General features: G+C 37.7%; 1 protein-coding gene across 2 annotated transcripts in view; it reads left to right on the plus strand.

The window, feature by feature from the left end:
- Positions 1–24,527, plus strand: part of zgc:113278 (Translocating chain-associated membrane protein 1-like 1-like) — a 46,266-nt gene extending 21,739 nt beyond the window's left edge. Inside the window, exons 6-11 of one of the 2 annotated variants that reach the window (XM_062053904.1) lie at positions 303–387; positions 4,775–4,845; positions 8,860–8,964; positions 9,056–9,199; positions 10,711–10,871; positions 22,092–24,527. In XM_062053904.1, coding sequence (XP_061909888.1) covers positions 303–387; positions 4,775–4,845; positions 8,860–8,964; positions 9,056–9,199; positions 10,711–10,871; positions 22,092–22,165 — 640 coding nt within the window. In that variant the 3' untranslated portion in view covers positions 22,166–24,527. The remainder of the gene's footprint in view (positions 1–302; positions 388–4,774; positions 4,846–8,859; positions 8,965–9,055; positions 9,200–10,710; positions 10,872–22,091) is intronic. The other variant, XM_062053905.1, reaches the window with a different exon arrangement.
- The last annotated feature ends 2,247 nt before the right edge of the window (positions 24,528–26,774 follow it).

Raw genomic sequence — 26,774 nt, forward strand, 5'->3', positions numbered from 1 at the left:
AATATATTTTTTAGATCTATGTATAAATGTTTATATATGTAACATTGTATGTACATTTGTATTATATAATATATGGATTGATTCATTGGATGATTCATAGAAGATTATGCAAATTAAATGATGGCATCATGTTGACTACGCCCCCACCATGCCCATGGCCACACCCCCCCCCCCCCCCCCCCACCAGGGGTATGTTGGCAATCTCGGGGAAACCCTGCAGTATAGCAGACGTTGTATGAAAATCTCATGCACAATGCGATATAAACCATGTCCTTATTTCAACACCTGTTTTGTTTGTTTAGTTTTCAGGCCAAGTTTTTCTATGTATGCCAAATTGCTTATTGGCTTCACACACTTCCTGAACTCTACTTTCAAAAAGTACGCAAGGTAAGGCGTTTAATGTTGAAACGTTATTGTATGTTATACAATAATTGTGAACCGGACTTGCATATTTTAAATCCTACTGTTTTGCTATCTCACTTTGCTGCTGTGCCATGTTGTTTACGCGGCAGCTACTGACTATTATGTGCCTTATTATGCTGCTGTTTATGTTCACTGTATTTTATATTACACTTGTAGGTTCACTATGCCAATGTCAATTGATGGTCTCATGCAGGACTGTCAAACTTGTTTTCATTAAGGGCCACATCGCATTAACGGCTACTCTCAGAGGGCCGTTTGCAACAGTGAATGTATGAATAATCTCAGGGCATTCAATCGATCGCAACTGGACTGTTTGGTTTGTCTTAGAAGACGTTTTGCCGCTCATCCGAGTAGGCTTCATCAGTTCGTGCTTATAGACTTAGATTGGTCAGATCTAGTCCAGCGGATGGTGCCAAAATCCCAAGTATTTATACTAAAAAAAAACAAAAAACCAGGAGGATGTGCCTGGGCAAGGATGGTTTCACCTTATCGTAGTGACAAAAACAACTGTTTTGATGCAAACGATTAATCCTAACTGTCAAAGCCAACAACAGTCTTTGAAGTGTAATTTCTTCTCGTTAGCTTTGAGGTATTGTGTTGCAGAACAATCGCTGTGGATCGACCACTACTAGTCTAAAATAGTCGGAATCCCCCACGTAAGCATTCCATTCAGTTGTAAACAAATGGTACAAATGGCATACTGGTCACCTTCTGTGACCAGTATGCCATTTGTTTGAGGCTAAATTGCAGACTTTTTTTTAGAAATGGTTGAAAGGACAGTGTTGTATGTGGGAGACAAGTGGTGTCGTAGACCACCTCTGTTCAGGGATGGTTTTTCAACCTTGACATAGATGGCTTCCCTAATTCCTCTTTCGTACCATCTGTCCTCCCTGTCCAGATCTATACAATTTTGTTCCCAAAAAACTGCTGTTTTTCCCTGAGGTGCAGGTAGACAGCAGAGTCTTGGCCTGAAGAGTTTTGGCCCCTGTTTTCTCCAATTTGGACATCACAGTCCAAAAAAGGCAACTTACTGTCTTTGACATCCTCATCGGTGAACTTGATGTTTTTGTCCACTGAGTTCATGTGCTCTGTGAAGGCTTGCACTTCTTGGTTTCTGGTTTTCACCCATGTGTCATACTGTAACTGTACCAATGACTTGGTGCTGTTCCTTTAAAAAAGTTCAAAGCTCTCGTTTTCAAGTCTTCCATGTAAATTTTTGCTACTATTGGGGATACAGGTGATCCCATGGCACAACCATGTTTTTGTCGGTAAAACGTTCCCATGAATTGAAAGTATGTAGTGTTAAGGCAAAGTTTCAGCAAAAGGCAAATCTGATCTGGGTTTAGTGTGGAACTATCCTGTAAGGTGTGGTCACCTAGTAGACGTTGCCTCACTGTCTCTACTGCATCCTGAGTTGGAATACAGGTGAACAGGGAGGTGATGTCAAATTAATCTATAGTTTCATTTTTGTCCAGTTTTAGATCTCTGATCTTTGCTACAAAGTCAATTGAGTTTGAGTTTGAGTTTATTTCGAACATGCAAGCATACAACATGATACATCACAATTTCCAGTTTCTCTTTTCAACATGTTCGAAATTGAGTTTTGGACATGATGTTTAGTTTTACCAACCAAAGGTGCTAAGATGTTGGTCACATTCTTAGCAATATTCTATGTCACAGAGTTGATACGGCTGACAATGGGTCTGAGGGGAGCCCCAGAACAGAGGAAATGGTCTGCAACACCACCTATCTCCCACATACAACACTGTCCTTTCAACCATTCCTAAAAAACTCAGCAATTTAGCCTCCAACATATAACAGGAGTTAGAAACATTCTAGTCACTTTCTGTGACCAGAATGCCATTTGTTTACAACTGAATGGAATGCTTACGTAGGGGATTTCGACTATTTTAGACGGGTCGATCCACAGCGATCGTTCTGCAACACAATACCTGAATTCTAATGAGGGGAAATTACACTTCAACGACGGTTGTTGGCTTTGACAGATAGGATTGCTCGTTTTTGCATCATAACAGTTGTTTTTCTCACTACGATAGGGCGAAACCATCCTTGCCAGGCACACCCTCCTGGTTTTTTTGGAGCATAAATATGTGGGGTTTTGGCACCAGCCGCTGGACTAGATCTGACCAATGTAAGTCTATAAGCACAAACTGATAATCCATCCCACCTCACAGGTGTGGCATATCAAGATGCTGGTTAAACAGCATGATTATTGCACAGGTGTGCCTTAGGCTACCCATAATAAAAGGCCACTCTGAAATGTGCAGTTTTATCACACAGCACAATGCCACAGATGTCACAAGTTTTGAGGGAGCGTGCAGTTGGCATGGTGACTACAGGAATGTCCACCAGAGCTGTTGCCCATTAATTGAATATTAATTTCTCTACCATAAGCTGTCTCCAAAAGCGTTTCAGAGAATTCGGCAGTATATCTAACCGGCCTCACAACCGCAGAACACATGTAACCACACCAGCCTAGGACGTCCACATCCAGCAGGTGCACCTCCATGATTGTCTGAGACCAGCCACCCGGACAGCTATTGCAACAATTGGTTTGCATAACCAAATTATTTTTATGCACAAACTAAGAGAAACCGTCTCAGGACCGACTTGAGTGGGCAAATGCTCACATTCGATGGCGTCTGGCACGTAGGAGAGGTGTTCTCTTCACAAATGAATCCCGGTTTTCACTGTTCAGGGCAGATGGCAGACAGCTTGTGTGGCGTCCTGTGGGAGAGCAGTTTGCTGATGTCAATTTTGTTAATAGAGTGGTCCATGGTGGGGGTGGGGTTATGGTATGGGCAGGAGTATGTTCTAGACAACGAACGCAAGTGCATTTTATTGATGTCATTTTGAATGCACAGAGATGTTGATGAGATCCTGAGGCCCATTATTGTGTCATTCACCCTAGACCAGTGGTTCTCAACCTTTTTTCAGTGCTGTACTCCCTGTGAATTTTTTTTAATTCAAGTACCCCCTAATCAGAGCAAAGCATTTTTGGTTGAAAAAAAGAGATGAAGTAAAATACAGCACTATGTCATCAGTTTCTGATTTATTAAATTGTATAACAGTGCAAAATATTGCTCATTTTTTTGTGGTCTTTCTTGAACTATTTGGAAAAAAAGATATAAAAATAACTAAAAACTTGTTGAAAAATAAACAAGTGATTCAATTATAAATAAAGATTTCTAGACATAGAAGTAATCATCATTTAAAGTGCCCTCTTTGGGGATTGTAATAGAGATCCATCTGGATTCATGAACTTAATTCTAAACATTTCTTCACAAAAAAATAAATCTTTAACATCAATATTTATTGAACATGTCCACAAAAAATCTAGCTGTCAACGCTGAATATTGCATTGTTGCATTTCTTTTCACAGTTCTTTTTGACAGACATTTGAAAAAAGTCTCACGTACCCCTTGGCATACCTTCAAGTAGCCCCAGGGGTACGCGTACCCCCATTTGAGAACCACTGCCCTAGACCATCACCTCATGTCGCAGCATGACAACGCACAGCTCCATGTTGCAAGGTTCTGTACACAAATCATGGAAGCTGAAAATATCGCAGTTTTTGCATGGCCAGCATACTCACTGGACAGGTCACCCATTGAGCATGTTTGGGATGCTGTGGATCGGCGTATACGACAGCGTAGTTTTTTAGTATTTTCGTTCCTGCCAATATCCAGCAACTTGTCACAGCCATTGAAGAGTGGACCAACATTCCACAGGGCACAATCAACAACCTGATCAACTCTATGCAAAGGAGATGTGTTGCACTGCATGAGGCAAATGGTGGTCATATCAGATACTGACTGCTTTTCTGACCCTCCCAGACACCAATAAAGCAAAACTTCACATTTCAGAGTGGCCTTTTATTGTGGGCAGACTAAGCCACACCTGTGCAATAATCTTGCTGTTTAATCAGCTTCTTAATATGCCACACCTGTGAGGTGGGATGGATATCTTGGCAAAGAAGAAGTGCTCACTAACACAAATTTACAATATTTGAGATTAATAGGTCTTTTGTGTACCGGTACATAGTAAACGTTTTAGATCTTTGAGAAGCAAAAACCAAAGTGTTGAGTTTATATTTTTGTTCAGTATAGTTTGAACAATGCTCCAACTTGTTAGTTTCCTTTTGTTGGTTCGACTCAGGAGTTACTGCTTAAATCACACTGAAAGGGAACTTTCACTTTAACCATTCATGTTCACACCTACAGTCATGGACCCACACTACATGTTTTTGCACAACTCACTCGCACATCTGAGAAAAGCAAATGCACACAAACTTACAGATGTTTGTCTAATTATTGTGTTCTGTGTCTAGGAGGATATCCCTCGCCAGCTCTACTATATTTGCCTCTATGTTGTTCACATCACTGGTGCCTATGTCCTACAGTAAGTATACGTTTAGGTCAAAAGTGTCCAAAGTGCGGCCCCCAGCTTTTTACCACCCGCGGCACATTCTAAAAAATACCATTACAATAAAACCAAACAAGTGCAGTAAAAGATCAAACAGGTGAAAGGTAACGAGAAAAGGTTGCAATGTTGACAATTAACGCAAAACTGCTATAGAGGCAGGTTTTTTTTCCTTTAAAACTGTCATTGCTCAAAAATAATACATCAAAATCAATGTTGTTATGAAATATTGACCTCTTGAAGGCTCCAATTACTTTACATCAAATATTCCACTTAGAAATATATTTTGGGGAAAATATTGCATACTTTGTGTGTTTGGCAAAAAAAGTAAAAAATGAAATGCCAAAAAGCGCATTAAACCAACCAACAAACAAAAACATAGAAAAATAATAAAACACACTTGTAATTGACAGATAATTCGAAAGTTGTTATAAAGATTTAAGGGTTAAAAATAAAAAATAACATCCTAGAAACTTTTCGTGGGATTTTCCATTCCTCAAAAAATTATAATGAATTAAAATCAATATTGTCATGGATTATCGACCTGTTCAAGGCTCCAATGACTTTATATCAAATATTTCATTTTGAACATTGTTTGGGGAAAATGTTGCATATTTTGTAGGGGGTTTTCCCATAAAAACGGGGTTTTCTTTAAAATAAAGGGCATTAAACATAAATAAATAAAGTAAAATAAAAATAAAAAATGTATATGACTTATTTTTAACATTTTTATGATTGAGACCCCTCCAGGTCACCGGGAATACTTTTTAAGGGATCCCTAAAGGCAAAAAAATTATATATATAGTATTGGTTTTGATATTTCAGTGTTCAGCCCTCAGTGGCAAAAGTTTGGACACCACGGGTTTAAAGTCATCTATAAGGTTTTGACAACAACTGACTGGCTTTTAGTGTAGTTTTTGTTTGCTCACACTTGCCTTGGTAAACCTATGACAGAGCAGAACTGGTTGAAAATGTTGAAGCACCTAATGAAATTAAGGGCAAATATGACAATACTACAATACATGTATATGCAGTCTCAGAATTTGCCGTCTGCTTCTTGTACTTGGCACTAACTTTCTTAGTTCCGATGGTTGAAGGGCAGGATTGTGTCAGAGCTCAAACCCGTACGTCGACTGTCGAATCAAAACTTATGTTTGATCCTTGTGTAAACGAGGCAGGAACAACAACGTGTACAATATATTAACTTTTTATTGCTCAAATGTTACAACCGATGCTGAAAAACGCTTGTATCTCAAGGTATGCAACAACTTAAAGGGGAACTGCACTTATTTAAATTTTGCCTACCGTTTACAATCCTTATGAGAGACAACAAGCCAAAAAATGTGTATTTATTTTTGCAGTCTTACGTTTAAAAATTGACTTGTTCTAGGTAGCTAGCAATGCTGCTAATGGGAGAGATCAATTCTACCTCTAAATCCCTCTAGAAATGCATTCTTAAACCGTCACCAATATCTAATTTCGTTCCGTAACCTGTATAATAATCGAGCTGTCGCAAAGTTGTTATTGTAAGAGCGAACACTGAGGAACTCTTTTTCTATCGTACTAACACATCGACGTGCTTCGTTAATAGCTGTAAAAGCTAACTACAGCAAGAGATAAGCTAGCTTTTACGCCAGCACGAAACGCGTTTGAGTCTGTAATGCACAACACAATGTGATAAGACACCAATCTGTACTGACTGAAAAACATGTACAATCATATTACGGTATTTGTAAAGTATTAGCCCACATTTAATGTTTTGTTTGTACACAGCTAGCCAGACAGCGTATGTACTATAGTTTTAATAACACGCGTGACGTACTGCGTGTACCATGATCGATATTAAAGTGTGACTCACTCGATAGACAGTTGTGCATTTGAACCAACTGGCCGTGGATGTTTTTTCTGGTTTATTTGGGGTAAGCACGCCATTTATGTCGAAAGAGCTTGTCTCCAAATTCCACTTTTGCAGCTTTGTGTAATGCCGTCCTCACTCTTTCGGCTCCAACGTTTCACCCTCTTCTCAGTGCTGGCTTCTATAAACAGTATTTAATCCTTCGTTCACTCAGCTTCAAAAAGATAAGGTTAAGAATAGTCCAAAAATAGTCGTCTTCATTGTCTGTTACCGAGTCTGCCATGATTACAACACACACACGCCTTAGTATACAGGAGTAGGAACACAAAGTTGTTGCCAGAAGTCGGAAGTGCGCTGCTATGGAAGGAAAAAATCAGTCCCGATGATGATGATGATTAAAATGATCAAAATACGGTAAATATTTTACATATTACATATTGTTATAAACATGTCTGTTACTACCAGTGATGTGCAGTCAGTAGAGGCAGGGGAGGCGGGGCCTCACCTGCCATCATGGAAGGAAAAAAATGTAAAAAGAAAAAATTGCTAAATTGTTATATGTATCCAGTGATTATACTAAAGATATTTTCCATTTAACTTCACCAGTTTTAGATTATTTTTATTTTTATTTTCACATTTGCCGTTCAAATACTGAGAAGAGACTGTGCGGTGATCAGCAGCCAGTTGAGGCACGTCACTCAGTTGTGCCTCAACATGGATTGTGCGCAATGACTCGGCTAACTGCTGGCCTGCTGTGCAGTGAGACTGTATGTATTGCTATATGAATTATATCAGCTAACTAAACTATGGCATAGTTTAGTTAGATGAGGTATATAATGTATAGTGTATTTTGTCAAAAACTGTATGTGTGTAACTATTTTTTGTGCTGAGCATTCATAAAACTGCTGCAAAAGACATACTGGCTGAGGCTCGCAGTAATCCGGCCTCCTGGTGGTAGAGGGCGGTAGTGATCCCAGAGATCATTCCTCGGCCGCAGAAGAAATGAGAACAAGCAACAATTAGCAAGTCAAGTGCAGCGATTGTTTATTTCCTCTCGCCTGAACTTTTATTAAAAACATGGAGGATTACATTTGTAAAATAAAACAGTTTTCTAAACTGGACTTTCAATCGAAGCAGGAGGTAATAATTTAAGGTAGACCAACGCCGAGCTAAAAGGTTTGCTTTTGACTTCGGGACAGAAGACCCATTCTTTTCAAACGGCGTGGTACACACGCAAAGGCTGGCTGTGTGGATGTCCAGCAAGAAAGGGAAGACCATAATAATGTTTTTTTTATTAAATGTGCTTTTTTGTGTGCTACAGTTTGTATGTGTATAGAATGGTGGTATGAGCTTTTAAACATAACCCGTTAACTGCTGCCAATCACATGGTGAATAAGATACTCTTTAGGGTTCATATGTTTGTAAATCTGACTGTGATGAAGTCAGTGCCTCACCAGCCACGGACCTCACCGCACGTCACTGGTTACTACATTATATATAGACTTGCAGTGTGTATATGAAACGTTGATGGAGGGTTTTAAAATGGTCTTTGAGGGCTTTGAAGGCTACAATGGTGACTCCCATTAGCCGCATCTTCCAAGCGTTTATTATCATCTTTAAAATCCTAATAAAAAAGATGTGTTCTCTTGTCTCTCATGATTGTGCACAATAGGCAAAATTTCAAAAAAAGTGCAGTTCCCCTTTAAAGCATAACAAAAAATTGAGACATCTCATACTTTAAATTACTTGTAAGTTGAGTTACCACTGTAGTGGATTGCTGAAAATACTATAATCAGTTTTAAGAACTGTCCAACACATTATAAAAAAGTGAAGGGAAAGTAGAGAAACTTTCCAAAAAACAAATGTAACCCTATGCGTAAATAAATGCGACATTGCAGCGAATATAATCGATGCTAAAAGAGACAAACAAGTGTGATTTTTTTTTTTATGACCAGGCATTTTATAATGTCTGTATCCAATATTGCTGATGTGATTGCTGATTTTGGTAAATCAGGATGCAACAAGCCGTCATCTCTAATAATTCAGTTACGTGACATTCATGAGACCAATTATTACATCATCATTGGTACTACAAGCCAACACTCAATGAAAGTTTCTCTTTGTGTTCCTTTGGTCAGTCTCCACCGACTCGGACTGTTGTTGCTGGTCCCTCACTACTTAGTGGAGCTGCTGTTTCACGCCTCTCGTCTCTTCTACTTCAGTGATGAGAACAAGCAGAAGGGGTATGCTACATAAAACCACTATGTTGTCATTTAAATTGTGATATCTACTACAGCATGTAACACCCTTCCTTCATATGTTTTCTTGTTACAGTTTCACTCTGTGGGCTTTACTTTTTGTCATTGCGCGACTGCTTACTCTCACCCTGTCTGTCCTGACATTTGGCTTCGGATTGCCCCGGATAGAAAACCAAGGCTTTTCACTCGTGAAAGGCAACTTTAATGTCCTCACTGTAAGGCAAGTTAAAATGACAACAATGTGAGATCAACTCTATAGTCCTTTGTTAGATATACCTGCTGTATGTTCACCTTTTTGAGTTTATACTTAACATCTGGACTTAAACTGGTATCTCTAATTGTGCACTTGCATGTTGGAACGCTTGAGAAACTCTAGACATTTTCCGTTGGAATACTTTTAAGTCCGCTACAATCTCACATTTGTAGTTTACAGTTGTTTCTCTTATACTGGGGTCTGCAATCTGCGGCTCTGTATCCACATGCGGCTCTTTTGCCTCTTTATTCTGGCTCCTTCAGATTTTTTTTATCCCCAGAGTGAGAAAAGTTTGCAGTTTTTAAAAAGAGATCTATAAGTTCTGACTGTCTGTGAGGCTGTGAAAGCACACAGGCTGAGTCCTGAGGCACAAGAGAAGCATGTAAAAGAGACTGGAAGCCTGTGTGTTCAGTTCAGCTTCTCGAGTGTGCACCCCCTTGGGTAAGCTAACCATCAATACTTGCCCCCAAAAAAAGAGAAAAGGTTTTGCGACATTATACCATTGTTTTTGTAGTGCAAGAGGTGGCAAAAGGTCTCTTTTGATAGTAAAGGTTGCAAACGCCTGATGTAATAACATCTGTATAGAGAGGTACTTTAGTTTTCATTAGTCATTACTCCCAAAAGGTCTGCTTCTTCTTTCTCTTTTGTTGAATTGTAAAACTGAACGTGTGGCGTTACACAATATTGTAACCAAATATACATGTTTGAAATAAACTAAAACCATTACCAAAGTTCTAACGAAGACAGAATTGCTCAAAAACTTAAGCATTTTTTCCTATAAGAAAGGCAGTCCTATCAGTTTGTTGCAGATACCCAAATACAAACACAAAACACTTCTTTTTAGAAAATATTTTTTCTTTTGCATGCAGAAAACATTACGAAACAGATGAGAACAGAATTAAATGGATAAATGAACATTTAACATCACTTTTACCTTTTATTGAAGACTTCTGTTGGTGAAAACGAGAGGGAGAGAAGAGCAACCTTCGATTTTGCTCCAAGTTACTTCTCAAATTCAATAGTGTTTCTCACCATTTTTTCTTTTTTTTTCTTTACAGTGCTGTTACTTGCAACTTTGTGTGGCCCCATTGTGACAGAGACTTTCGGCGTGGTTGTGGTAGTTAGCAAATAATTACCAAGTCAACTGGTGATAACCTAAAAGCTGGGGAAGAATGACTTCCGGGCACGCTAACAAAAGCACAATTTACAATAAAGACATGTTACGAATATTCTGTTGTAGTACTCACGCAGTGTATTAATAACAAGACAAGATCAAGTCACCAATGCATTGGATTCTACTTTTTTGTTTGGCCATACGATAACAGACAGTATAGGAAAACTGGAGCAAACCTTTGGCAAATTGTTTTGGTGTAGACCGAATCCAATGAAAAGGAGGGCATATGAAAAAATTGAGGAACCATTGTATGAACATGTAGTATAAATACATTGCATTGACTGTGTCTTCTGTGCACATTTAGGATGACATGTTTGGCAGCCATCTGCCTGACTCAGGCTTGGATGATGTGGAAGTTCATCAATTTCCAGTTAAAGAAGTGGAGGGAACACAATCAGAACCAGGCCTCAAAGAAGAAGACAAACAGCCCAAAGAGCAAACCTCACAAAAGGGAACTCATAAGGGGTGAGTTGTTAAGAACCTCGTCCGGTCAGCAGCCTCAAAAAGAATAACAGTCATAGTCCTCGTAAAGAGACTTTACAGACGGCATGTTCAACACATTTTCTTCAAACTTTCAGTGTTATTTAAAGGAGCCATATGTAATAATTTAATGTCAAGTCATCATTAAATGGCCCTAGTATGTCAAAAGGCATTAATAAATCATGTTATTTTCGAATACCTTTATAACTGATAACAGTAGTTCAGCCAGGATATGCTCATTTCAGAATTAGATTTACAGCCCCGAAATCTTGTTATTGTTTTCATTTCGACATCCCGCCTCCACCGTTTTAAACAATTAGAAAGTCAGTGAGTGTGTTACATCCAGGTTGCCGGTTACGCACCGCCATCTTCGTCTAACTACAGCCACTGGTAAAGTTACTAAACATGTCAGACCTTAATAAATCTAAAAGGCCTCATTACGATTCTCAACTTATTCATGGCAAAGCCAGGAACAAAACGAGGATTTGTATCGGGGATGCCTTTTAAAGATGGAGACGATTGAAGGCGGAGAAGATTTTTTCCATCTGACGCCAAACTTGCTAATTTCCTCCTTGATAGCTAAGTAAGGCATTTACGTTTTCTTATTACTTGTAAAAAAAAAATGGAAATGGATATTTCGTATGGAAACTATATTGTCCAATACAATCTATGATCTTGTCTAACAGCTAGTATGTTCGTGCAACGAATGCTAAGCATGCTGGCCCGGTCAATGGGCGCATACATATAGCCCAGTTCAATAACACATCTACATATAGGCTAACGGGGGAGATATATGGTAGTGTCAGTGCCTATTTCGTTCTCAATATGCTGATACGCTGAGGAAATGGGTTCCAACATTAGCACGGCTGTCATCATGGCAATGTGAAACGTATGGAGAGAGCCAAATCAAACGATAAAATAATTCCTCATTCGTGTCAGATATTGTGGACTGCATGTACCAAATTATGTCTGGGGTTTGGAAGCAGGATTCTTCCATGGTCAGCCCCGTAGCCATAAAGCAATATATATTTTGATGGTGGTCCGTGCGTTCAAACTACACATTTTATCAGGTTAATGCCAACAATCTGTCCTGACTCCCGACTAAAATATTGCTGCGTAACTTTACAAATACATTTGGCTAATCAACATTCATTTCATTTTTTTTTTCATTTTTTAATTTATTTCAGGCAATGACATAAAAAAGTACAAGGTTGACAACACATAATAATATAAATTAATATAGTGCAAAAGGTAATGTATAGTATGTAATGCATGATTGTCCAGTTTTGCCTGAAAGGGATTGGGAAGAAGATAATTTATTTAATCCCACCCCCAGTTTTCCATTCAGTGATTATTCACATGAGTTTCACTTTTACTTTGTTCAAGGATTATAATACAGATGTTGTATCATAGTGGCATTACCACAGATAACAATAATTATTAAACTGTAACAATAATTTGTATCAACAATGTAGGAACAATGAATATACCAACAATGGTAATAGACAAAATGCCAACAATGGTAATTGACAACATAGCAATAATGGTAATAGACAACATAACAATAATGGTAAGGAAAAATTGAGCACATGTTAACACTTTGAGACAGAGTACAGCAGCAGGTCAAATTAAAGACCCTCATCTCTATATTTGAACCAGACCCCATGTTTGTATAATAGTTTAAATCGATTAATGGTTTGGCATTACTTGTGTTGTAAGTCCAGTTTGTTCCATAGTTTTAGTCCACATACAGACACACAAAAACGTTTACGAGTGGTTTGAGCTCTCGGCAATAAGAAATATCCAAAGCCTCTCAAGTTATGAGCCTGCACTCGTCTTATAAAAAAACGTTGTAGATTAGGCGTAATATGATATGATGTAATATGATCAGAGGATGAATTGTGTTGTGGTAAGTATTCCCCCATACTTCAACACAGTATGTAAGGTATGGGAGTACCAAGGTGCAGTATAGAGTACGGAGTGCATTTTCATTGAGGTATAGTTTTGCTTTGTTTATAATTGAGAGGCTTTTGGAGATTTTTGTTTTAATGTGTCTGACATGAGGTTTCCATGATAGTTTACTATCAATTATTACTCCCCAAAGATGTAATCTCATTTACGATTTCAATTTGGGTACCATCAATACTTATTTTCTGTTCAGACGTTATGTTGCGATTTACAAACATCACTATCTTAGTTTTATTCATATTCAAAGACAATTTATTTGTGTCCATCCATTTTTTTACTATGTTTAGTTCTGTGTTTACTGTATTTATGAACTCATTATAGTCATCACAACTGTAGAATATATTTGTGTCGTCTGCAAATAGTATACATTTCAGTACTTTGGATGTATTAAACATATCATTAATATACACATTAAATAGTTTTGGCTCCAACATTGACCCTTGGGGGACACCACAAGCAATGCCAAGAGTATCAGATAAAAATTGACCCATTTTAACAAACCGTACCCTCCCTGTTAAATAACTTTTTAACCAGTCACCAGCCAGCCCCCTAATTCCATATCTTTCCATTTTATCTAGTAGAATTGAATGATTAATGGTATCAAAGGCTTTCTTTAGATCAATAAAAATACCAACTGCATAACATTAGTAAAATGTGGCATAATTACTTAGTAAACCATCTTGCAAGAAGCATAAACAAGAGAAACCTACAGCGTAGGACTCGTCGCTTGCCATTTGAAGTTTCTTGGAGTAGCCCAGTCGATCAAACTGGATTCAGCTGCGTATCTGGCAACCTCAGTCAGGGAGAGGGTGAGGGGACTACAGAATTTTGATTGCAGTACCATTTCTGGCCAGATTCTTACATATGGCTCCTTTAAACACTTACACGCAAGTATAAGAGAGACATTTTCTTTAGATAAAAATAAGTCTGGAAAAGAGGGATCGCCTTATACTTGGGGTCTACAGATTTATACATGCTTAACAAAAAGTGGCGCCTTAAGACCTCTCCCAAGCAACTCTTTGTCACTCGCAGATGTGACACAGAGACAAGCCTGAATAAAGTTAACCCAAAGTTTGAACAGGTTGGCAAACAATAGAATAGTTCTGATACAAAATTAAGATAATGCTGACCAATACAGCAGAGTCATTAAAACAACGGCACCTAAGAAATCTATTATTTTTTTCTTGTAATCTTTTCTTTTTTTTTGAGTGAGCTGGATATTGACAAGAAAGACTTTAATATTATAAGAAATCTGTTCTGGGAACAAGAAGCAGCAATCAGAATAGATGTTGAATTTAAACCCATTCGAAAGGGTGTTCGACATTGTTGTGTTCTATCTCCTCCAACATTGATGATCAAGCTGGAATAAAAGTTGGAGTGAATATTCGTTACTAACAGACTCAGATATGCAAATGACACTGTACTCAGCTTGTGTGATATAGACCTTATATAGTATAAGTGATATACATTTGGCCAACAATAGAGATTTTAATACTATCGAAATATTGTGATAATGCATTTTTTACACGTTCGACCTGAGTCCTGCAAACTTGACAGTGACGAAAGAACGAACGCATTCTCAACTTAATGTCGTGCTCACCAGCATACTAGTGGCTAACTATTACTTGCCTTCATGGCGGCAAATAAAGTGTTTCTTACGGGTAACATTATCACTGCAGGACGAGGAATATCTAAATATGCTACTCTACACCTCCTAAGAGGATACAGTAAATTATGCGCACCGTCGAGCTACAAATCTGGAACATAAACAAAGGTGGGCGGGTCGATACAAGTATCAACAGTAACGATACCAAGTACAGTAGTATATCGTCGGTACTACAATTTTTAGATAGTTATTTTTTATTACAACAAAAAACATTTTTGCTGTTTTTGTTACTGTTTACAAACTTAGGAAATACATCCTTGGACACAGAAGGGCAATAAGAGCTGAAATCAAAGGATTTAAAACAGACCCAATTGTAGTTTTAGTAGTTAGTTATTTTGCACTGTTACATTTATTTTGCTCAAAATATTGTATGTAATAAAAGGGAATATGAGAATAATGAAAATATTTAATTAATATTGTTACACCGCCATCCTGTGTTTTAGTCTGATTATAAATGTGATCAAAAAATGAATCATTTAATGATCTTTAAAATTTGTATAAGCATATCTTAGGCCAAAACTGCCGCTGTCACTACTTGGTATTGAATTATTTTATACCCACATTTGTAATATCGGTCAAAATTAATGTAAAGTATTAAAACAACATAGGAATAAGTGATTATTAAATTTCAACTTACTGTAAGTGTAAATTGAACAACAAAAGGTAATCAACTATAAACAGTGAATTAGCAAGCAAACTATTAATAGTTTTGAGAAAATAATAGAACCAGAAATTATGTAATATGTCAGCAGCCAACCCAGCAAGCACAAGACAGTGGAACAAAGTTGATTATATATACATGTCCTTTATCAGTGACATCGAAACACTGTTGCAAAATAATTGTATTTGTAAATAGAGTGAACGTTGATGTCTAATGTTGGATCAACGTTGTTGATTGACAACTTGACATTGAATGAACGTCGTCAAAAAGCATGTTGTTTCAATGTTATGTTTGAGTTGCTCAACTTCAGGACCAAATTCAACAAGTTCTCAACGTTGTTTCACTGTTTTGTGCCTGCAGGGAAATTAGGAGCCTTAGTAACCCATTTTAAAATGGTTCTATTAGCATTTACATACTTTTGTGATATATATTGTTATTGCAAGAGGCTATATCGCAACCCAGATTTTAGGTCATATTCCTCATCCCCATCATAGCAATGGCAGACTGTGGTAAAAAGCTACAAAACAGCCTAAACAGATTAGAGGCCCACAGTGACGCAAACAGACTCTAAATGTTAACAAAACCGAATGCATGACAGTTTTCAAGAAACCACATCCCTCATCACATGCAACAACAAGAAAATAAAACATTGTGACTCGTTCAAATATCTTAGCAACTCAATAATATCAGATGGTAGGTTGCAAAAAAGAGATAAACTAGTGAGCTGCCATGTCGAAAGACAGCTTCAACAAAATAAGTGCTATATTTAGAAATAGAAACATCTCGCTTGACACCAAACTCAGTCTTCAAAACATACACTGCAAAAACTGAAATCTAAGTAATATTAAATATCTCAAATAAGGGTGATATTTGCTTATTTTCTGTCTAATAAGATAATTCTTCTCACTAAGCAGATTTTATGTTAGTGTTTTACTTGTTTTAAGTGTTTTGCTCCTAAATGGGACGGCGTGGCGAAGTTGGTAGAGTGGCCGTGCCAGCAATCGGACGGTTGCTGGTTACTGGGGTTCAATCCCCACCTTCTACCATCCTAGTCACGTCCGTTGTGTCCTTGGGCAAGACACTTCACCCTTGCTCCTGATGGCTGCTGGTTAGCGCCTTGCATGGCAGCTCCCTCCATCAGTGTGTGAATGTGTGTGTGAATGGGTGAATGTGGAAATACTGTCAAAGCGCTTTGAGTACCTTGAAGGTAGAAAAGCGCTATACAAGTATAACCCATTTATCATTATTATAAATGATCTCAGTAAGATATTACAGCTTGTTGCTGAGATGTTATGACCTATATTGAGTAAAACATGCTTGAAACTAGAATATCAACCGTTGCAAAGCTGTGTCATCAACACTCACAAGTATAAAACTACTTTTTTATAGTAATAATTTCTTATTTCAAGCATGTACAAAAAAATCATGACTTTGACACAATTGTGTCTCATAATTAAAACAGATGACAGCCAAATGGACTTTGCGGTTTTATTTTCAATGAAACAATAGAAAAGACGTACTCATAGTAGTACAGTTGGCACAGTACAGTAAACGGACAGTTAATATTTAAACATTTCACATGTGACATTTCAAACTATTTTGAACAGAAATAGTTCATGCACATTCAGATAAATTATTAAAAATTACAATAAACATTTTTTTGGCTGGGGGCCGGGCTGTATATATATATCAACATATTGAGTAAAAAGGTCTCTTTTTTTCTTTCTATCAAGAAAAGTACACATATCTGAGCTACTGTGTAGAAATATGGGGAAATAATTACAAAAGTACGCTTCATTCATTAACGGTGCTACAAAAAAGATCAGTTAGAATCTATATCCAATCATGTTGGATATAGAGAACATACAAACCCTTTATTTATTGAATCAAAAATACTGAAATTCCACGACATAGTGAATTTGTAAACAGCTAAAATTATGCACAAAGCAAACTATAACCTGCTACCCAAGAATATACAACAATTCTTCTCAAAAAAAGAGGAGGAATATAATCTTAGAGAAAAACGTAATTTAAAACATTTGTATGCACGTACAACACTTAAGACCTTCAGTATATCTGTATGTGGAATTAAATTATGGAATGGATTAAGCAAAGCAATCAAACAATGTACTAATATGATCCACTTCAAGAAACTCTTCAAACTTAAAGTGTTTACAAAATACAAAGAAGAAGAACCCTGACAAACATTCTCAATGTATTTCATCCATTGACAGTCTATTCTTGTTCTTAGAAATGAAGGCTAATCCACAAAATTGTTTGGGTGACCCCAAACTTTTGAACGGTAGTGTATTTATCTGATTTATGACACCAAAAGACTTCCAAAATTTGTAAATAAATATAAATGATCACAATAGTATCAATCTCACAGAGATTCCTGAGCCATTTTGAGAGTTAATGAGCAAGCCACTCACGTGATCCTTGACGTAGAGTTAAGAACCAAGGATCCCTTGCCCATCAACATCAATGCTAATCAAGCACACTTTGTGAGAGATAACAACGATTACTGTGGGGGAAATTATGATCCAGAACCTTATGTTTTTGAGCCCAAACACAAAGAGAATAAGTTTTAGAAGCAGAGTGCTAAAGGGCTTCATTGAAACACTACAGCATCAGCAGCATTGATAGGTGCTCAACATACACACTAACCATAATGTATCATAACAAAACAAACACTGTACAATTTCTACTCTCGCTGGGATGCCAACCGGTGGGACGCTCACATAATACCGTTTAGATAAAGATTCAATAACGATCCTCACGAAGGGTTAAAAAAAGTTGCAAAAAGTTTTTATGCCATCTCAGGGGATGTCAAAGTTGACCAGCCTTTCGGTCCATGGCCACATTTGTCTACTACCGGGTGAGAGATGCATGAATTATAATCTGGAAATTAATTAAACCAAGTTTGGGACGAAGCAGAAGCAGCCGCCGGCTTAGTGTGACAACAACAGCAGCGTAAGGTAGCATTAGCTCACTGCTACCAATGTGCCGCTAAAATAGTCTGTCTGCGTTAGCGCTTAAAATAACAATATCACTCATATGTGGTTAATTTTCAGGTTACGCCATGTAAAAGGAGTATTGTTGGGGGTCTCTGGATGTTTTTATAGAGAGTATAATGGGTGTAATAGAGGAACATTCATCTGTTGACTCGATTGTTAGCTAATTATTTTCGAGTTTGAATGCATAAAAAAAGCCAAGCATGATAAACACTGCATCTATTTCCAGTATGATTGATCTGATGATATGACAGGGCTGCCAAGTTCCAGGAAATGACAATAGTGAGACTTTGGTGGCATGATGCGTTTGAAAAAAAATGGACCTTTAACAACACCAATTTGGCCTGTTTTAATGTGGATTTATACCTCTAAGACTGATGTTCTCACCTCCAACAGCTCTCCCTGCATTGTGGCCTGCTAATGCTAGTCTTAATAAACCAGAAAATCGAGTGGGTCTAGCATAATATTGTGCAGAGATGTCCCCAACAGATGCACAGGCAAGCGGTCCACCCTGAGTCCCGACCCTGGACAGAAGAGAAAAGAAAAGAGACGGCAGATCAACTTGGTCTAAAAAGGGGGTCTATTTAAAGGCGAGAGTATACAAATGAGTTTTAAGATGGGACTTAAATGCTTCTACTGAGGTAGCATCTCTAACTGTTACCGGGAGGGCATTCCATAGTATTGGAGCCCGAATAGAAAACGCTTTATAGCCTGCAGACTTTTTTGGGGCTCTGGGAATAAATAATAAACCAGAGTTCTTTGAACGCAGATTTCTTGCCGGGACATATGGTACAATACAATCGGCAAGATAGGATGGAGCTAGACCGTGTAGTATTTTATACGTAAGTAGTAAAACCTTAAAGTCACATCTTAAGTGCACAGGAAGCCAGTGCAGGTGAGCCAGTATAGGCGTAATATGATCAAACTTTCTTGTTCTTGTCAAAAGTCTAGCAGCCGCATTTTGTACCAACTGTAATCTTTTCTACATTTCCTTCCTCATGATCTCAATCTCTTCTGATCTCTATTCATCTTTCAGTGTCGCCAATTTCTCAGTAAGGAAAGTAGCAATTGACTGTCATAAAAGTTGCTAGAAGTTGATAGATGACATAATTGGCTCATTCGCATAACTGATGGACGCTGTAGGAGAGGAATAACGTGGTGGGAGACATAAAAAGTGAGTTAAAAAATGCAAACTAAGATTAGAATTGTTAATGAATTGTCTTCTGTTGATTCTTAGTTTAGTTGTATTTTTTTGTTTAACATCCTTTAATGTTAGAGTTTCAAAAAGACTAAAGGCTTGTAATATTCAGGAACAAACTCAATTTATTGACTGGTCATAACATGAACGACAGGTTTGTTTTTATTTGAAGCGTGACAGTAATGAAACATTCACATTAATCTCAGTCTGTAAACCAAGGCAGAAACAGCGGCAGCTTTGCACAGAGTGGGTGTGCATCTCCACTCTGCTTGGACTGGAATGGAACTTAATTGTAATTGCACTTAAAAGTACAACAAAATGTGTCTTCAGTACAAGCTGTCTAAGAGCAGTAGTCAGGGGACCGCTAGTGAGGGAAGGCTCAGCTGCCACTTATCACCTTTGACATTAGATAGAGTGATGCACGCTTTTATATCTCCGAAACATCCCAAAAAAGTTGCTAGATTTGTCGCTAGTCGCTTTTGAGAATGAAAGTCACTAAAAGGAGTAAGAAAAAAAACTAGATTTAGCGAGAAAGTTGACAACACTGCACCGAGTGAGGTATGTGTGAAAGATTGAGATGCCGAGACCTGCCTTACTTTGCTTCTGATTGGTTTACACATGGTGCCTTCCGTGGTTGGCTGGATTTAGGCACAGTAATTTATGGACTGATTGGTTTGTTCTGTCAATCAATCAGTACTCAAACTATGAAATGTCACGAGGAAAAAAGTTTTTTAGTATAAAAATATATTGAGTTGTGAAGGGGGAAATATAAGCGTGAGAAATGCCAAGAGTGGCGTGAGAAAGGGTCAAATTTCATTACTCTCTGACTCAAAGCGTGAAGCTTGGCAGCCCTTATATGGTCAGAGTGCAGAAGCGTTCCTATCATGACGTAGAATTTACGGATATACTTAGAGCGGAATATTCAAAATGGCTGACTGAATTTGTGGCATTTTGTGATGTTTATTTTCACATAGTTTGCGGATTGCAAATACAAGTGGATATGGTTTAATGGATACAATGAAACACAATTAAGCTTTTAAAGTCAACATGTTTTTACCCTCTACTGGTACTTTAAAGGGGAACTGCAAGATAAGATAATTCTTCTCACTAAGCAGATTTTATGTTAGAGTGTTTTACTTGTTTTAAGTGTTTTGCTCCTAAATTATCTCAGTAAGATATTACAGCTTGTTGCTGAGATGTTATGACCTATATTGAGTAAAACATGCTTGAAACTAGAATATCAACTTTTGCAAAGCTGTGTCATCAACACTCACAAGTATAAAACTACTTTTTTTAAAGTAATAATTTCTTATTTCAAGCATGAACAAAAAAATCATGACTTTGACACAATTGTGACTCATAATTAAAACAGATGACAGCCAAATGGACTTTGCTGTTTTATTTTCAATGAAACAATAGAAAACACATACTCATATAGTAGTACAGTCGGCACAGTACAGTAAACGGCCAGTTAATATTTAAACATTTCACATGTGACATTTCAAACTATTTTGAACAGAAATAGTTCATGCACATTTAGATAAATTCTTCAAAATGACAATAAAAAAATATATAAAATATATATATATATATATATATATATATATATATATATATATATATATATATATATATATATATATATATATATATATATATACATATATCTCTTGTGCACTAATTGACTGAAAGAGCACGCACTTGGCGCGATGATGTCATGTTATCGATGGAAAAATGCATTTTTAGACAATATGATTTGCCTGAGTGGCTAGGAGACCCCAAGAGTAACAAGCGGTTGCCTTGTTGCCTTTCCATTAAGAACAATAAACTAGTTTTAGTATAAGTTTGCTGGTTTCAAGAAATGTAATGCCGCATATCATTATGTCAAGATAATGGCACTAGCATTTACTTAATTTAAGAATATTTTTCAACATATTGAGAAAAAAGGTCTCATTTTTTTTTTTTTCTATCAAGAAAAGTGCACTTGTTAGTGAGAATATACTTATTTTATGGTATTTTGGGGTTCATTGAGGTTAGCTAATTTTACTTGTTTTGGAAAGTCTTGACAAGCCAAATTTTCTTGTTCTATTGGCAGATAATTTTGCTTAGTTCAAGTAAAATACCCCTAATTTTTGTATTTTTTTTTCTTGTTTTTGAACACTGACTTTTTGCAGTGTATGAAAGACATGACAACGGATGGATTTTTTTTATGCTTTGTAACTTGGAAATGGAGCCAAAGGGAGGTCCTCTATTTCGCCCATGAAATTTAATAAATAACCATTGAAAAACCGCCAACAATACTCCATTTACATTTCGTGATTTGAATATTAACCAAGTATTAGTAACATTGTTATTATTAGCGCTAACGCAGACAAAGTATTTGATCGACTGGCGAGGTGTTTCCTAGCTTCCTTGCTCCCTGGAAGTTTTTGTTGTAACATTTTAAATCATGCATCTCACTTGGACAGAAGAAGTCTGAGGACGTATTCCCACAAGTTGGTACACTTTGACAGCCATTTAGGACCCGGAAATGGAGAGAACACAAAAAGACGCTTCCAAAGAAAATGCAGTTCTCCTTTAAAGGTCCACTTGTCCTCATTAGCAATGTCAAATTCCTGTCATCCATTCCAGTTCGTTAGTTGCAGTTGTTATGTTATTTCCTTTACTACACTGCTCTAATTCTGGTATTTGTGTTCAGGAGGAGCCACCAATGGAATTGTGAAGCCTGATGAGAAGACATCACCACGCGCGAGGAAAGCTAAAAACTCATAAACGCGGAGCATCTGTTTACTGCTCGCTAAACAAAATCACACAAAAAACCTCACATAGCTGTCTCTTTTGACGATCACATTCCCTTTGCAAGACTTGTTCTGGGTGGAGGTTTGCAGGACAGACTTGGTTTTGATGCTTTAAACCAATATCACTTCTTTAAGATAAAAGTGTATTTTTGTGTACAAGTACAGTAGTACCTCAACTTAGGAGCTTAATTGGTTCTGTGACAGGGCTCTTAACTCAAAACATTTGTATATGAAATCAACAGTGCAACATTGAAAATAATTGCAATGTTGGCAATTTTATCTTAATCACACACAACAGCCACGGCACAAACCCCCGAACAAGCTGATGTGGCGTCCATGTTTTCTCGTGTAGTAGCCTCTTCTTTGTTCATTTACAAAATTGTCGAGGCCACGTTGGGGCATGTGCGCACTTATACTGGAGTCTGATAAAGATCGCATGTTACCTGTAAACCAAACAGTCATCGGGTAAAAAAATCAGATTTCGAAAAAGTGAGATTTGTTCCACTTTGGCCTGCCGTGTAAACATAGTCAGTCCGTCTTTCCGTTTTCTACCGCTTGTCCCTTTCGGGGTTGTGGGGGGTGCTGGAGCCTATCTCAGCTGCATTCGGCCGGAAAGCGGGGTACACCCTGGACAAGTCGCCACCTCATCGCAGGGCCAACACAGATAGACAGACAACATTCACACTCACATTCACACACTAGGGACCATTTAGCGTTGCCAATCAACCTATCCCCAGGTGCATGTCTTTGGGAGGTGGGAGGGAGCCGGAGTACCAGGAGGGAACCCACACAGTCACGGGGAGAAAATGCAAACTCCACACAAAAAGACACCGCGCCCGGGATTGAACTCAGGACCTTTGTATTGTGAGGCACATGCACTAACCCCTGGTCCACCGTGCTGCCGTAAACATAGTCTTAGATAAAAAATAGAGTATGAAAAAATGACAAATGTGCTACTAACAACTACAGTAGTTTTATGAAGTAATGTTATGATAATGTACAATATTACCTTAGAGAGTGGACTTCTACAGTATCTCCTTCCAGATGCTTTGCCGTCAAACACACCATCAGCAGCTTCTATATATTTTCATGGATAAATGTTTGCTGTTTAGATATTATTTTAACATCTTTGGCTGGCGTTAGACTCATTCAATCAATCAATTAATCTATACATCAATCAATCTGTATTATCATTGTCATAATAACATCATTTTTTTTATATATGTGCATACTACTTCTAGCTATTTGGCTGTTGTAGTTTTTATTTTTTTAAATTTTTATTATCTTTTTATTTGTATTTTTTTTAATACACTGTAGCACTTTGAGGTTGTTTACTCAATGTAAAGTGCTTTTTACAAATAAAATCTATTATTATTATTATTATTATTATTATTATTATTATTATTATTATTATTATTATCAGTTATACTTGTCAACAATATTTTGGAGCATATTGTGGTGGTGCAGGTCACTTCTGGTACATACATAGGCAGCACAATAGCAGTAGTTTTTGTAGCATAATAGCAGGACAGGTGAAGGGGCGTAAACAGATGTTTGAGGAGTGTTTTGCTTCAGTACGGTGCAGACTAGCAGTTATACGCTTGAATTGCTATGTCAAGTAGGGCACACACTGTCATGTTTTTGATTATTTATTTCTTTAATTCAGTGCATAACAGCCACTTCTTCTCAGCACTGTCCTTCACGCTCACTTTCTTCCTTCCCATTGTTGGAAAACAAAGTAATGCTGATCTCCAGCTAAAAACTAATGCTAAAGAGTAAGACCAGGGGCCTCATGTATTAAGAATTGTGTTAATTTCCTACAAAAAAATAGTGTAGGCTCAAATCTAGAAATGTTGGAGTGCAGCTGGCCACTCCCTGTCCACGCCCCCATTTAACTACTACATCAGGAAAAAGTGAAGAAGAAGAAGATGGATATGTCCCAAACAAGCGAGGGGACCGAAAATAAAGTAGCGCTCTTCCTGTCTGAAAAGATAGTGGCTGCAATATTACGTAAAACTTTAGAAGAGGTGGGTGACTCTGATTACCCCAAGTTAAATATAATTTGTTATAACTTACAACAAAATGTGTTCATACAGTAGCCTGATGATGTAATATTTTGTTTGCAATGTTTTACATTTAAACATACTGGCATTCAAAGAAGATATGAAAGACTTTGACTCCTTTGATTACTCAATGTATTATTACACCACAGGAGAACTACTTGTGGTAGCAGCCATGTGACACCAAGTGGGCACATTCCTCAAGTTGGCGTGAGGCAGCACACATTTCCATGCTCAGTTCACTTTTGATTTACAGTCGTGGTCAAAAGTTTACATACACTTGTAAAGAACATAATGTCATGGCTGTCTTGAGTTTCCAATCATTTCTACAACTCTTATTTTTTGTAATAGAGTGATTGGAGCACATACTTGTTTGTCACAAAAAAAACATTCATGAAATTTGGTTCTTTTATGAATTTATTATGGGTCTACTGAAAATGTGACCAAATCTGCTGGGTGAAAAGTATACATACAGCAATGTTAATATTTAGTCACATGTCCTTTGGCAAGTTTCACTGCAATAAGGCGCTTTTGGTAGCCATCCACAAGCTTTTGGTTGAATTTTTGTCCACTCCTCTTGACAAAATTGGTGCAGTTCAGCTAAATTTGTTGGTTTTCTGACATGGACTTGTTTCTTCAGCATTGTCCACACGTTTAAGTCAGGACTTTGGGAAGGCCATGCTAAAACCTTAATTCTAGCCTAATTTAGCCATTCCTTTACCACTTTTGACGTGTGTTTGGGGTCATTGTGCTGTTGGAACACCCAACTGCGCTCAAGACCCAACCTCCGGGCTGATGATTTTAGGTTGTCCTGAAGAATTTGGAGGTAATCCTCCTTTTTCTTTGTCCCATTTACTCTCTGTAAAGCACCAGTTCCACTGGCAGCAAAACAGGCCCAGAGCATAATACTACCACCACCATGCTTGACGGGAGGCATGATGTTCCTGGGATTAAAGGCCTTACCTTTTCTCCTCCAAACATATTGCTGGGTATTGTGGTCAAACAGCTAAATATTTGTTTCATCTGACCACAGAACTTTCCTCCAGAAGGTCTTATCTTTGTCCATGTGATGTCAAATGTGAACAATGCTGAAGAAACAAGTCCATGTCAGAAAACCAACAAATTTAGCTGAACTGCACCCATTTTGTCAAGAGGAGTGGTCAAAAATTCAACCAGAAGCTTGTGGGTGGCTACCAAAAGCGCCTTATTGCAGTGAAACTTGCCAAGGGACATGTAACCAAATATTAACATTGCTGTATGTATACTTTTGACTCACATTTTCAGTAGACCCATAAAAAATTCATAAAAGAACCAAACTTCATGAATGTTTTTTGTGACAAACAAGTATGTGCTCCAATCACTCTATCACAAAAAAATAAGAGTTGTAGAAATGATTATAAATGTAAGACAGCCCTGACATTATGTTCTTTACAAGTGTATGTAAACTTTTGACCACGACTGTATGTCAACTTTGCTGTGAAAAAGGGCGTACGGTGGTTTTAGTGAGTACGCATGCCTAATACACGAGGCCCCAGATGTTTTAGGCGCATCTTCTGAGGTTCACTGTAACATTTGCTATGCCAATTATTGGTGGGATGTTTGTAGCTCACATTTTTACTTGCAACTTAAAGCATAACAATTAGCTGAAAGACTGCTCTTATCTGAAAACACTCTTAAGTTGAGGTACCACTGTACGATCCCATGTGGAGTTTGTCATAGAGTAAGACACATTTTCAGTTCCTTTATAAGTGTTCATGTACAGATAAATTGTAAAGGGTTGGTTTTAACAGGCTGCTATTTCATCTCCTTAGAACCGTTCTTGCACAGCACAAAAATGGTGTTCTTGTTCAAAAACATCCCAATCAGTCAGTCTGTGTAAATTAGTAGTGCTCAGTAGTCCGTGGTGAAGTTGGTAACCATTGACTGCGAGCTTCTGTGGCCATTGCCTTTGAAATCCAACATTGGATTGAGGCACTTTTCCTACTTCATTTCATTCTCGCTAGCCTTGCTCACAGGGGCCCGTCCGCATCCGGGTAGCAATGCTGTGACATGTTCACTATAAGCGTGCAGTTGAATTAAACCGTCAGCATGAGCAGACATTTGAGCAAGGAACTCTGTGTGCAACTCTATGGTAATGTCAATGCATGGTGGTCTGAACACACTATGGCGAACGTTGAGTTTGCTACTCACACACACGCCGAGAAGCATTCAGTGGCCTTTTTTTACAACTGCTGCAAGAGGGTTATTTATTTTTGTCATATGGTTATTATAACCAGCAAACACAGCAGTACATCAAAACTGTGTTCAGTTAGTCCAAACAATACAATCCTTCAAGTGTCCTTATAATGTCAGTGAGCTTTATCACTTGTTTCTACGTGTGTGCGCTTCTTTCATTGGACTTTAAAAAAAAAAAAAATTCTGATTTATCAGGGAATTACATGTTTCCCGCTTGTTGCATTGGGAAGTGTGTGCATGTGTGTTTTGTTCTGCTTATTGTGAATATGTGACTTGAAATTTTGATGA

This window comes from Entelurus aequoreus, linkage group LG07, assembly GCF_033978785.1.
Source record: "Entelurus aequoreus isolate RoL-2023_Sb linkage group LG07, RoL_Eaeq_v1.1, whole genome shotgun sequence".
Lineage (NCBI taxonomy): Eukaryota > Metazoa > Chordata > Actinopteri > Syngnathiformes > Syngnathidae > Entelurus > Entelurus aequoreus.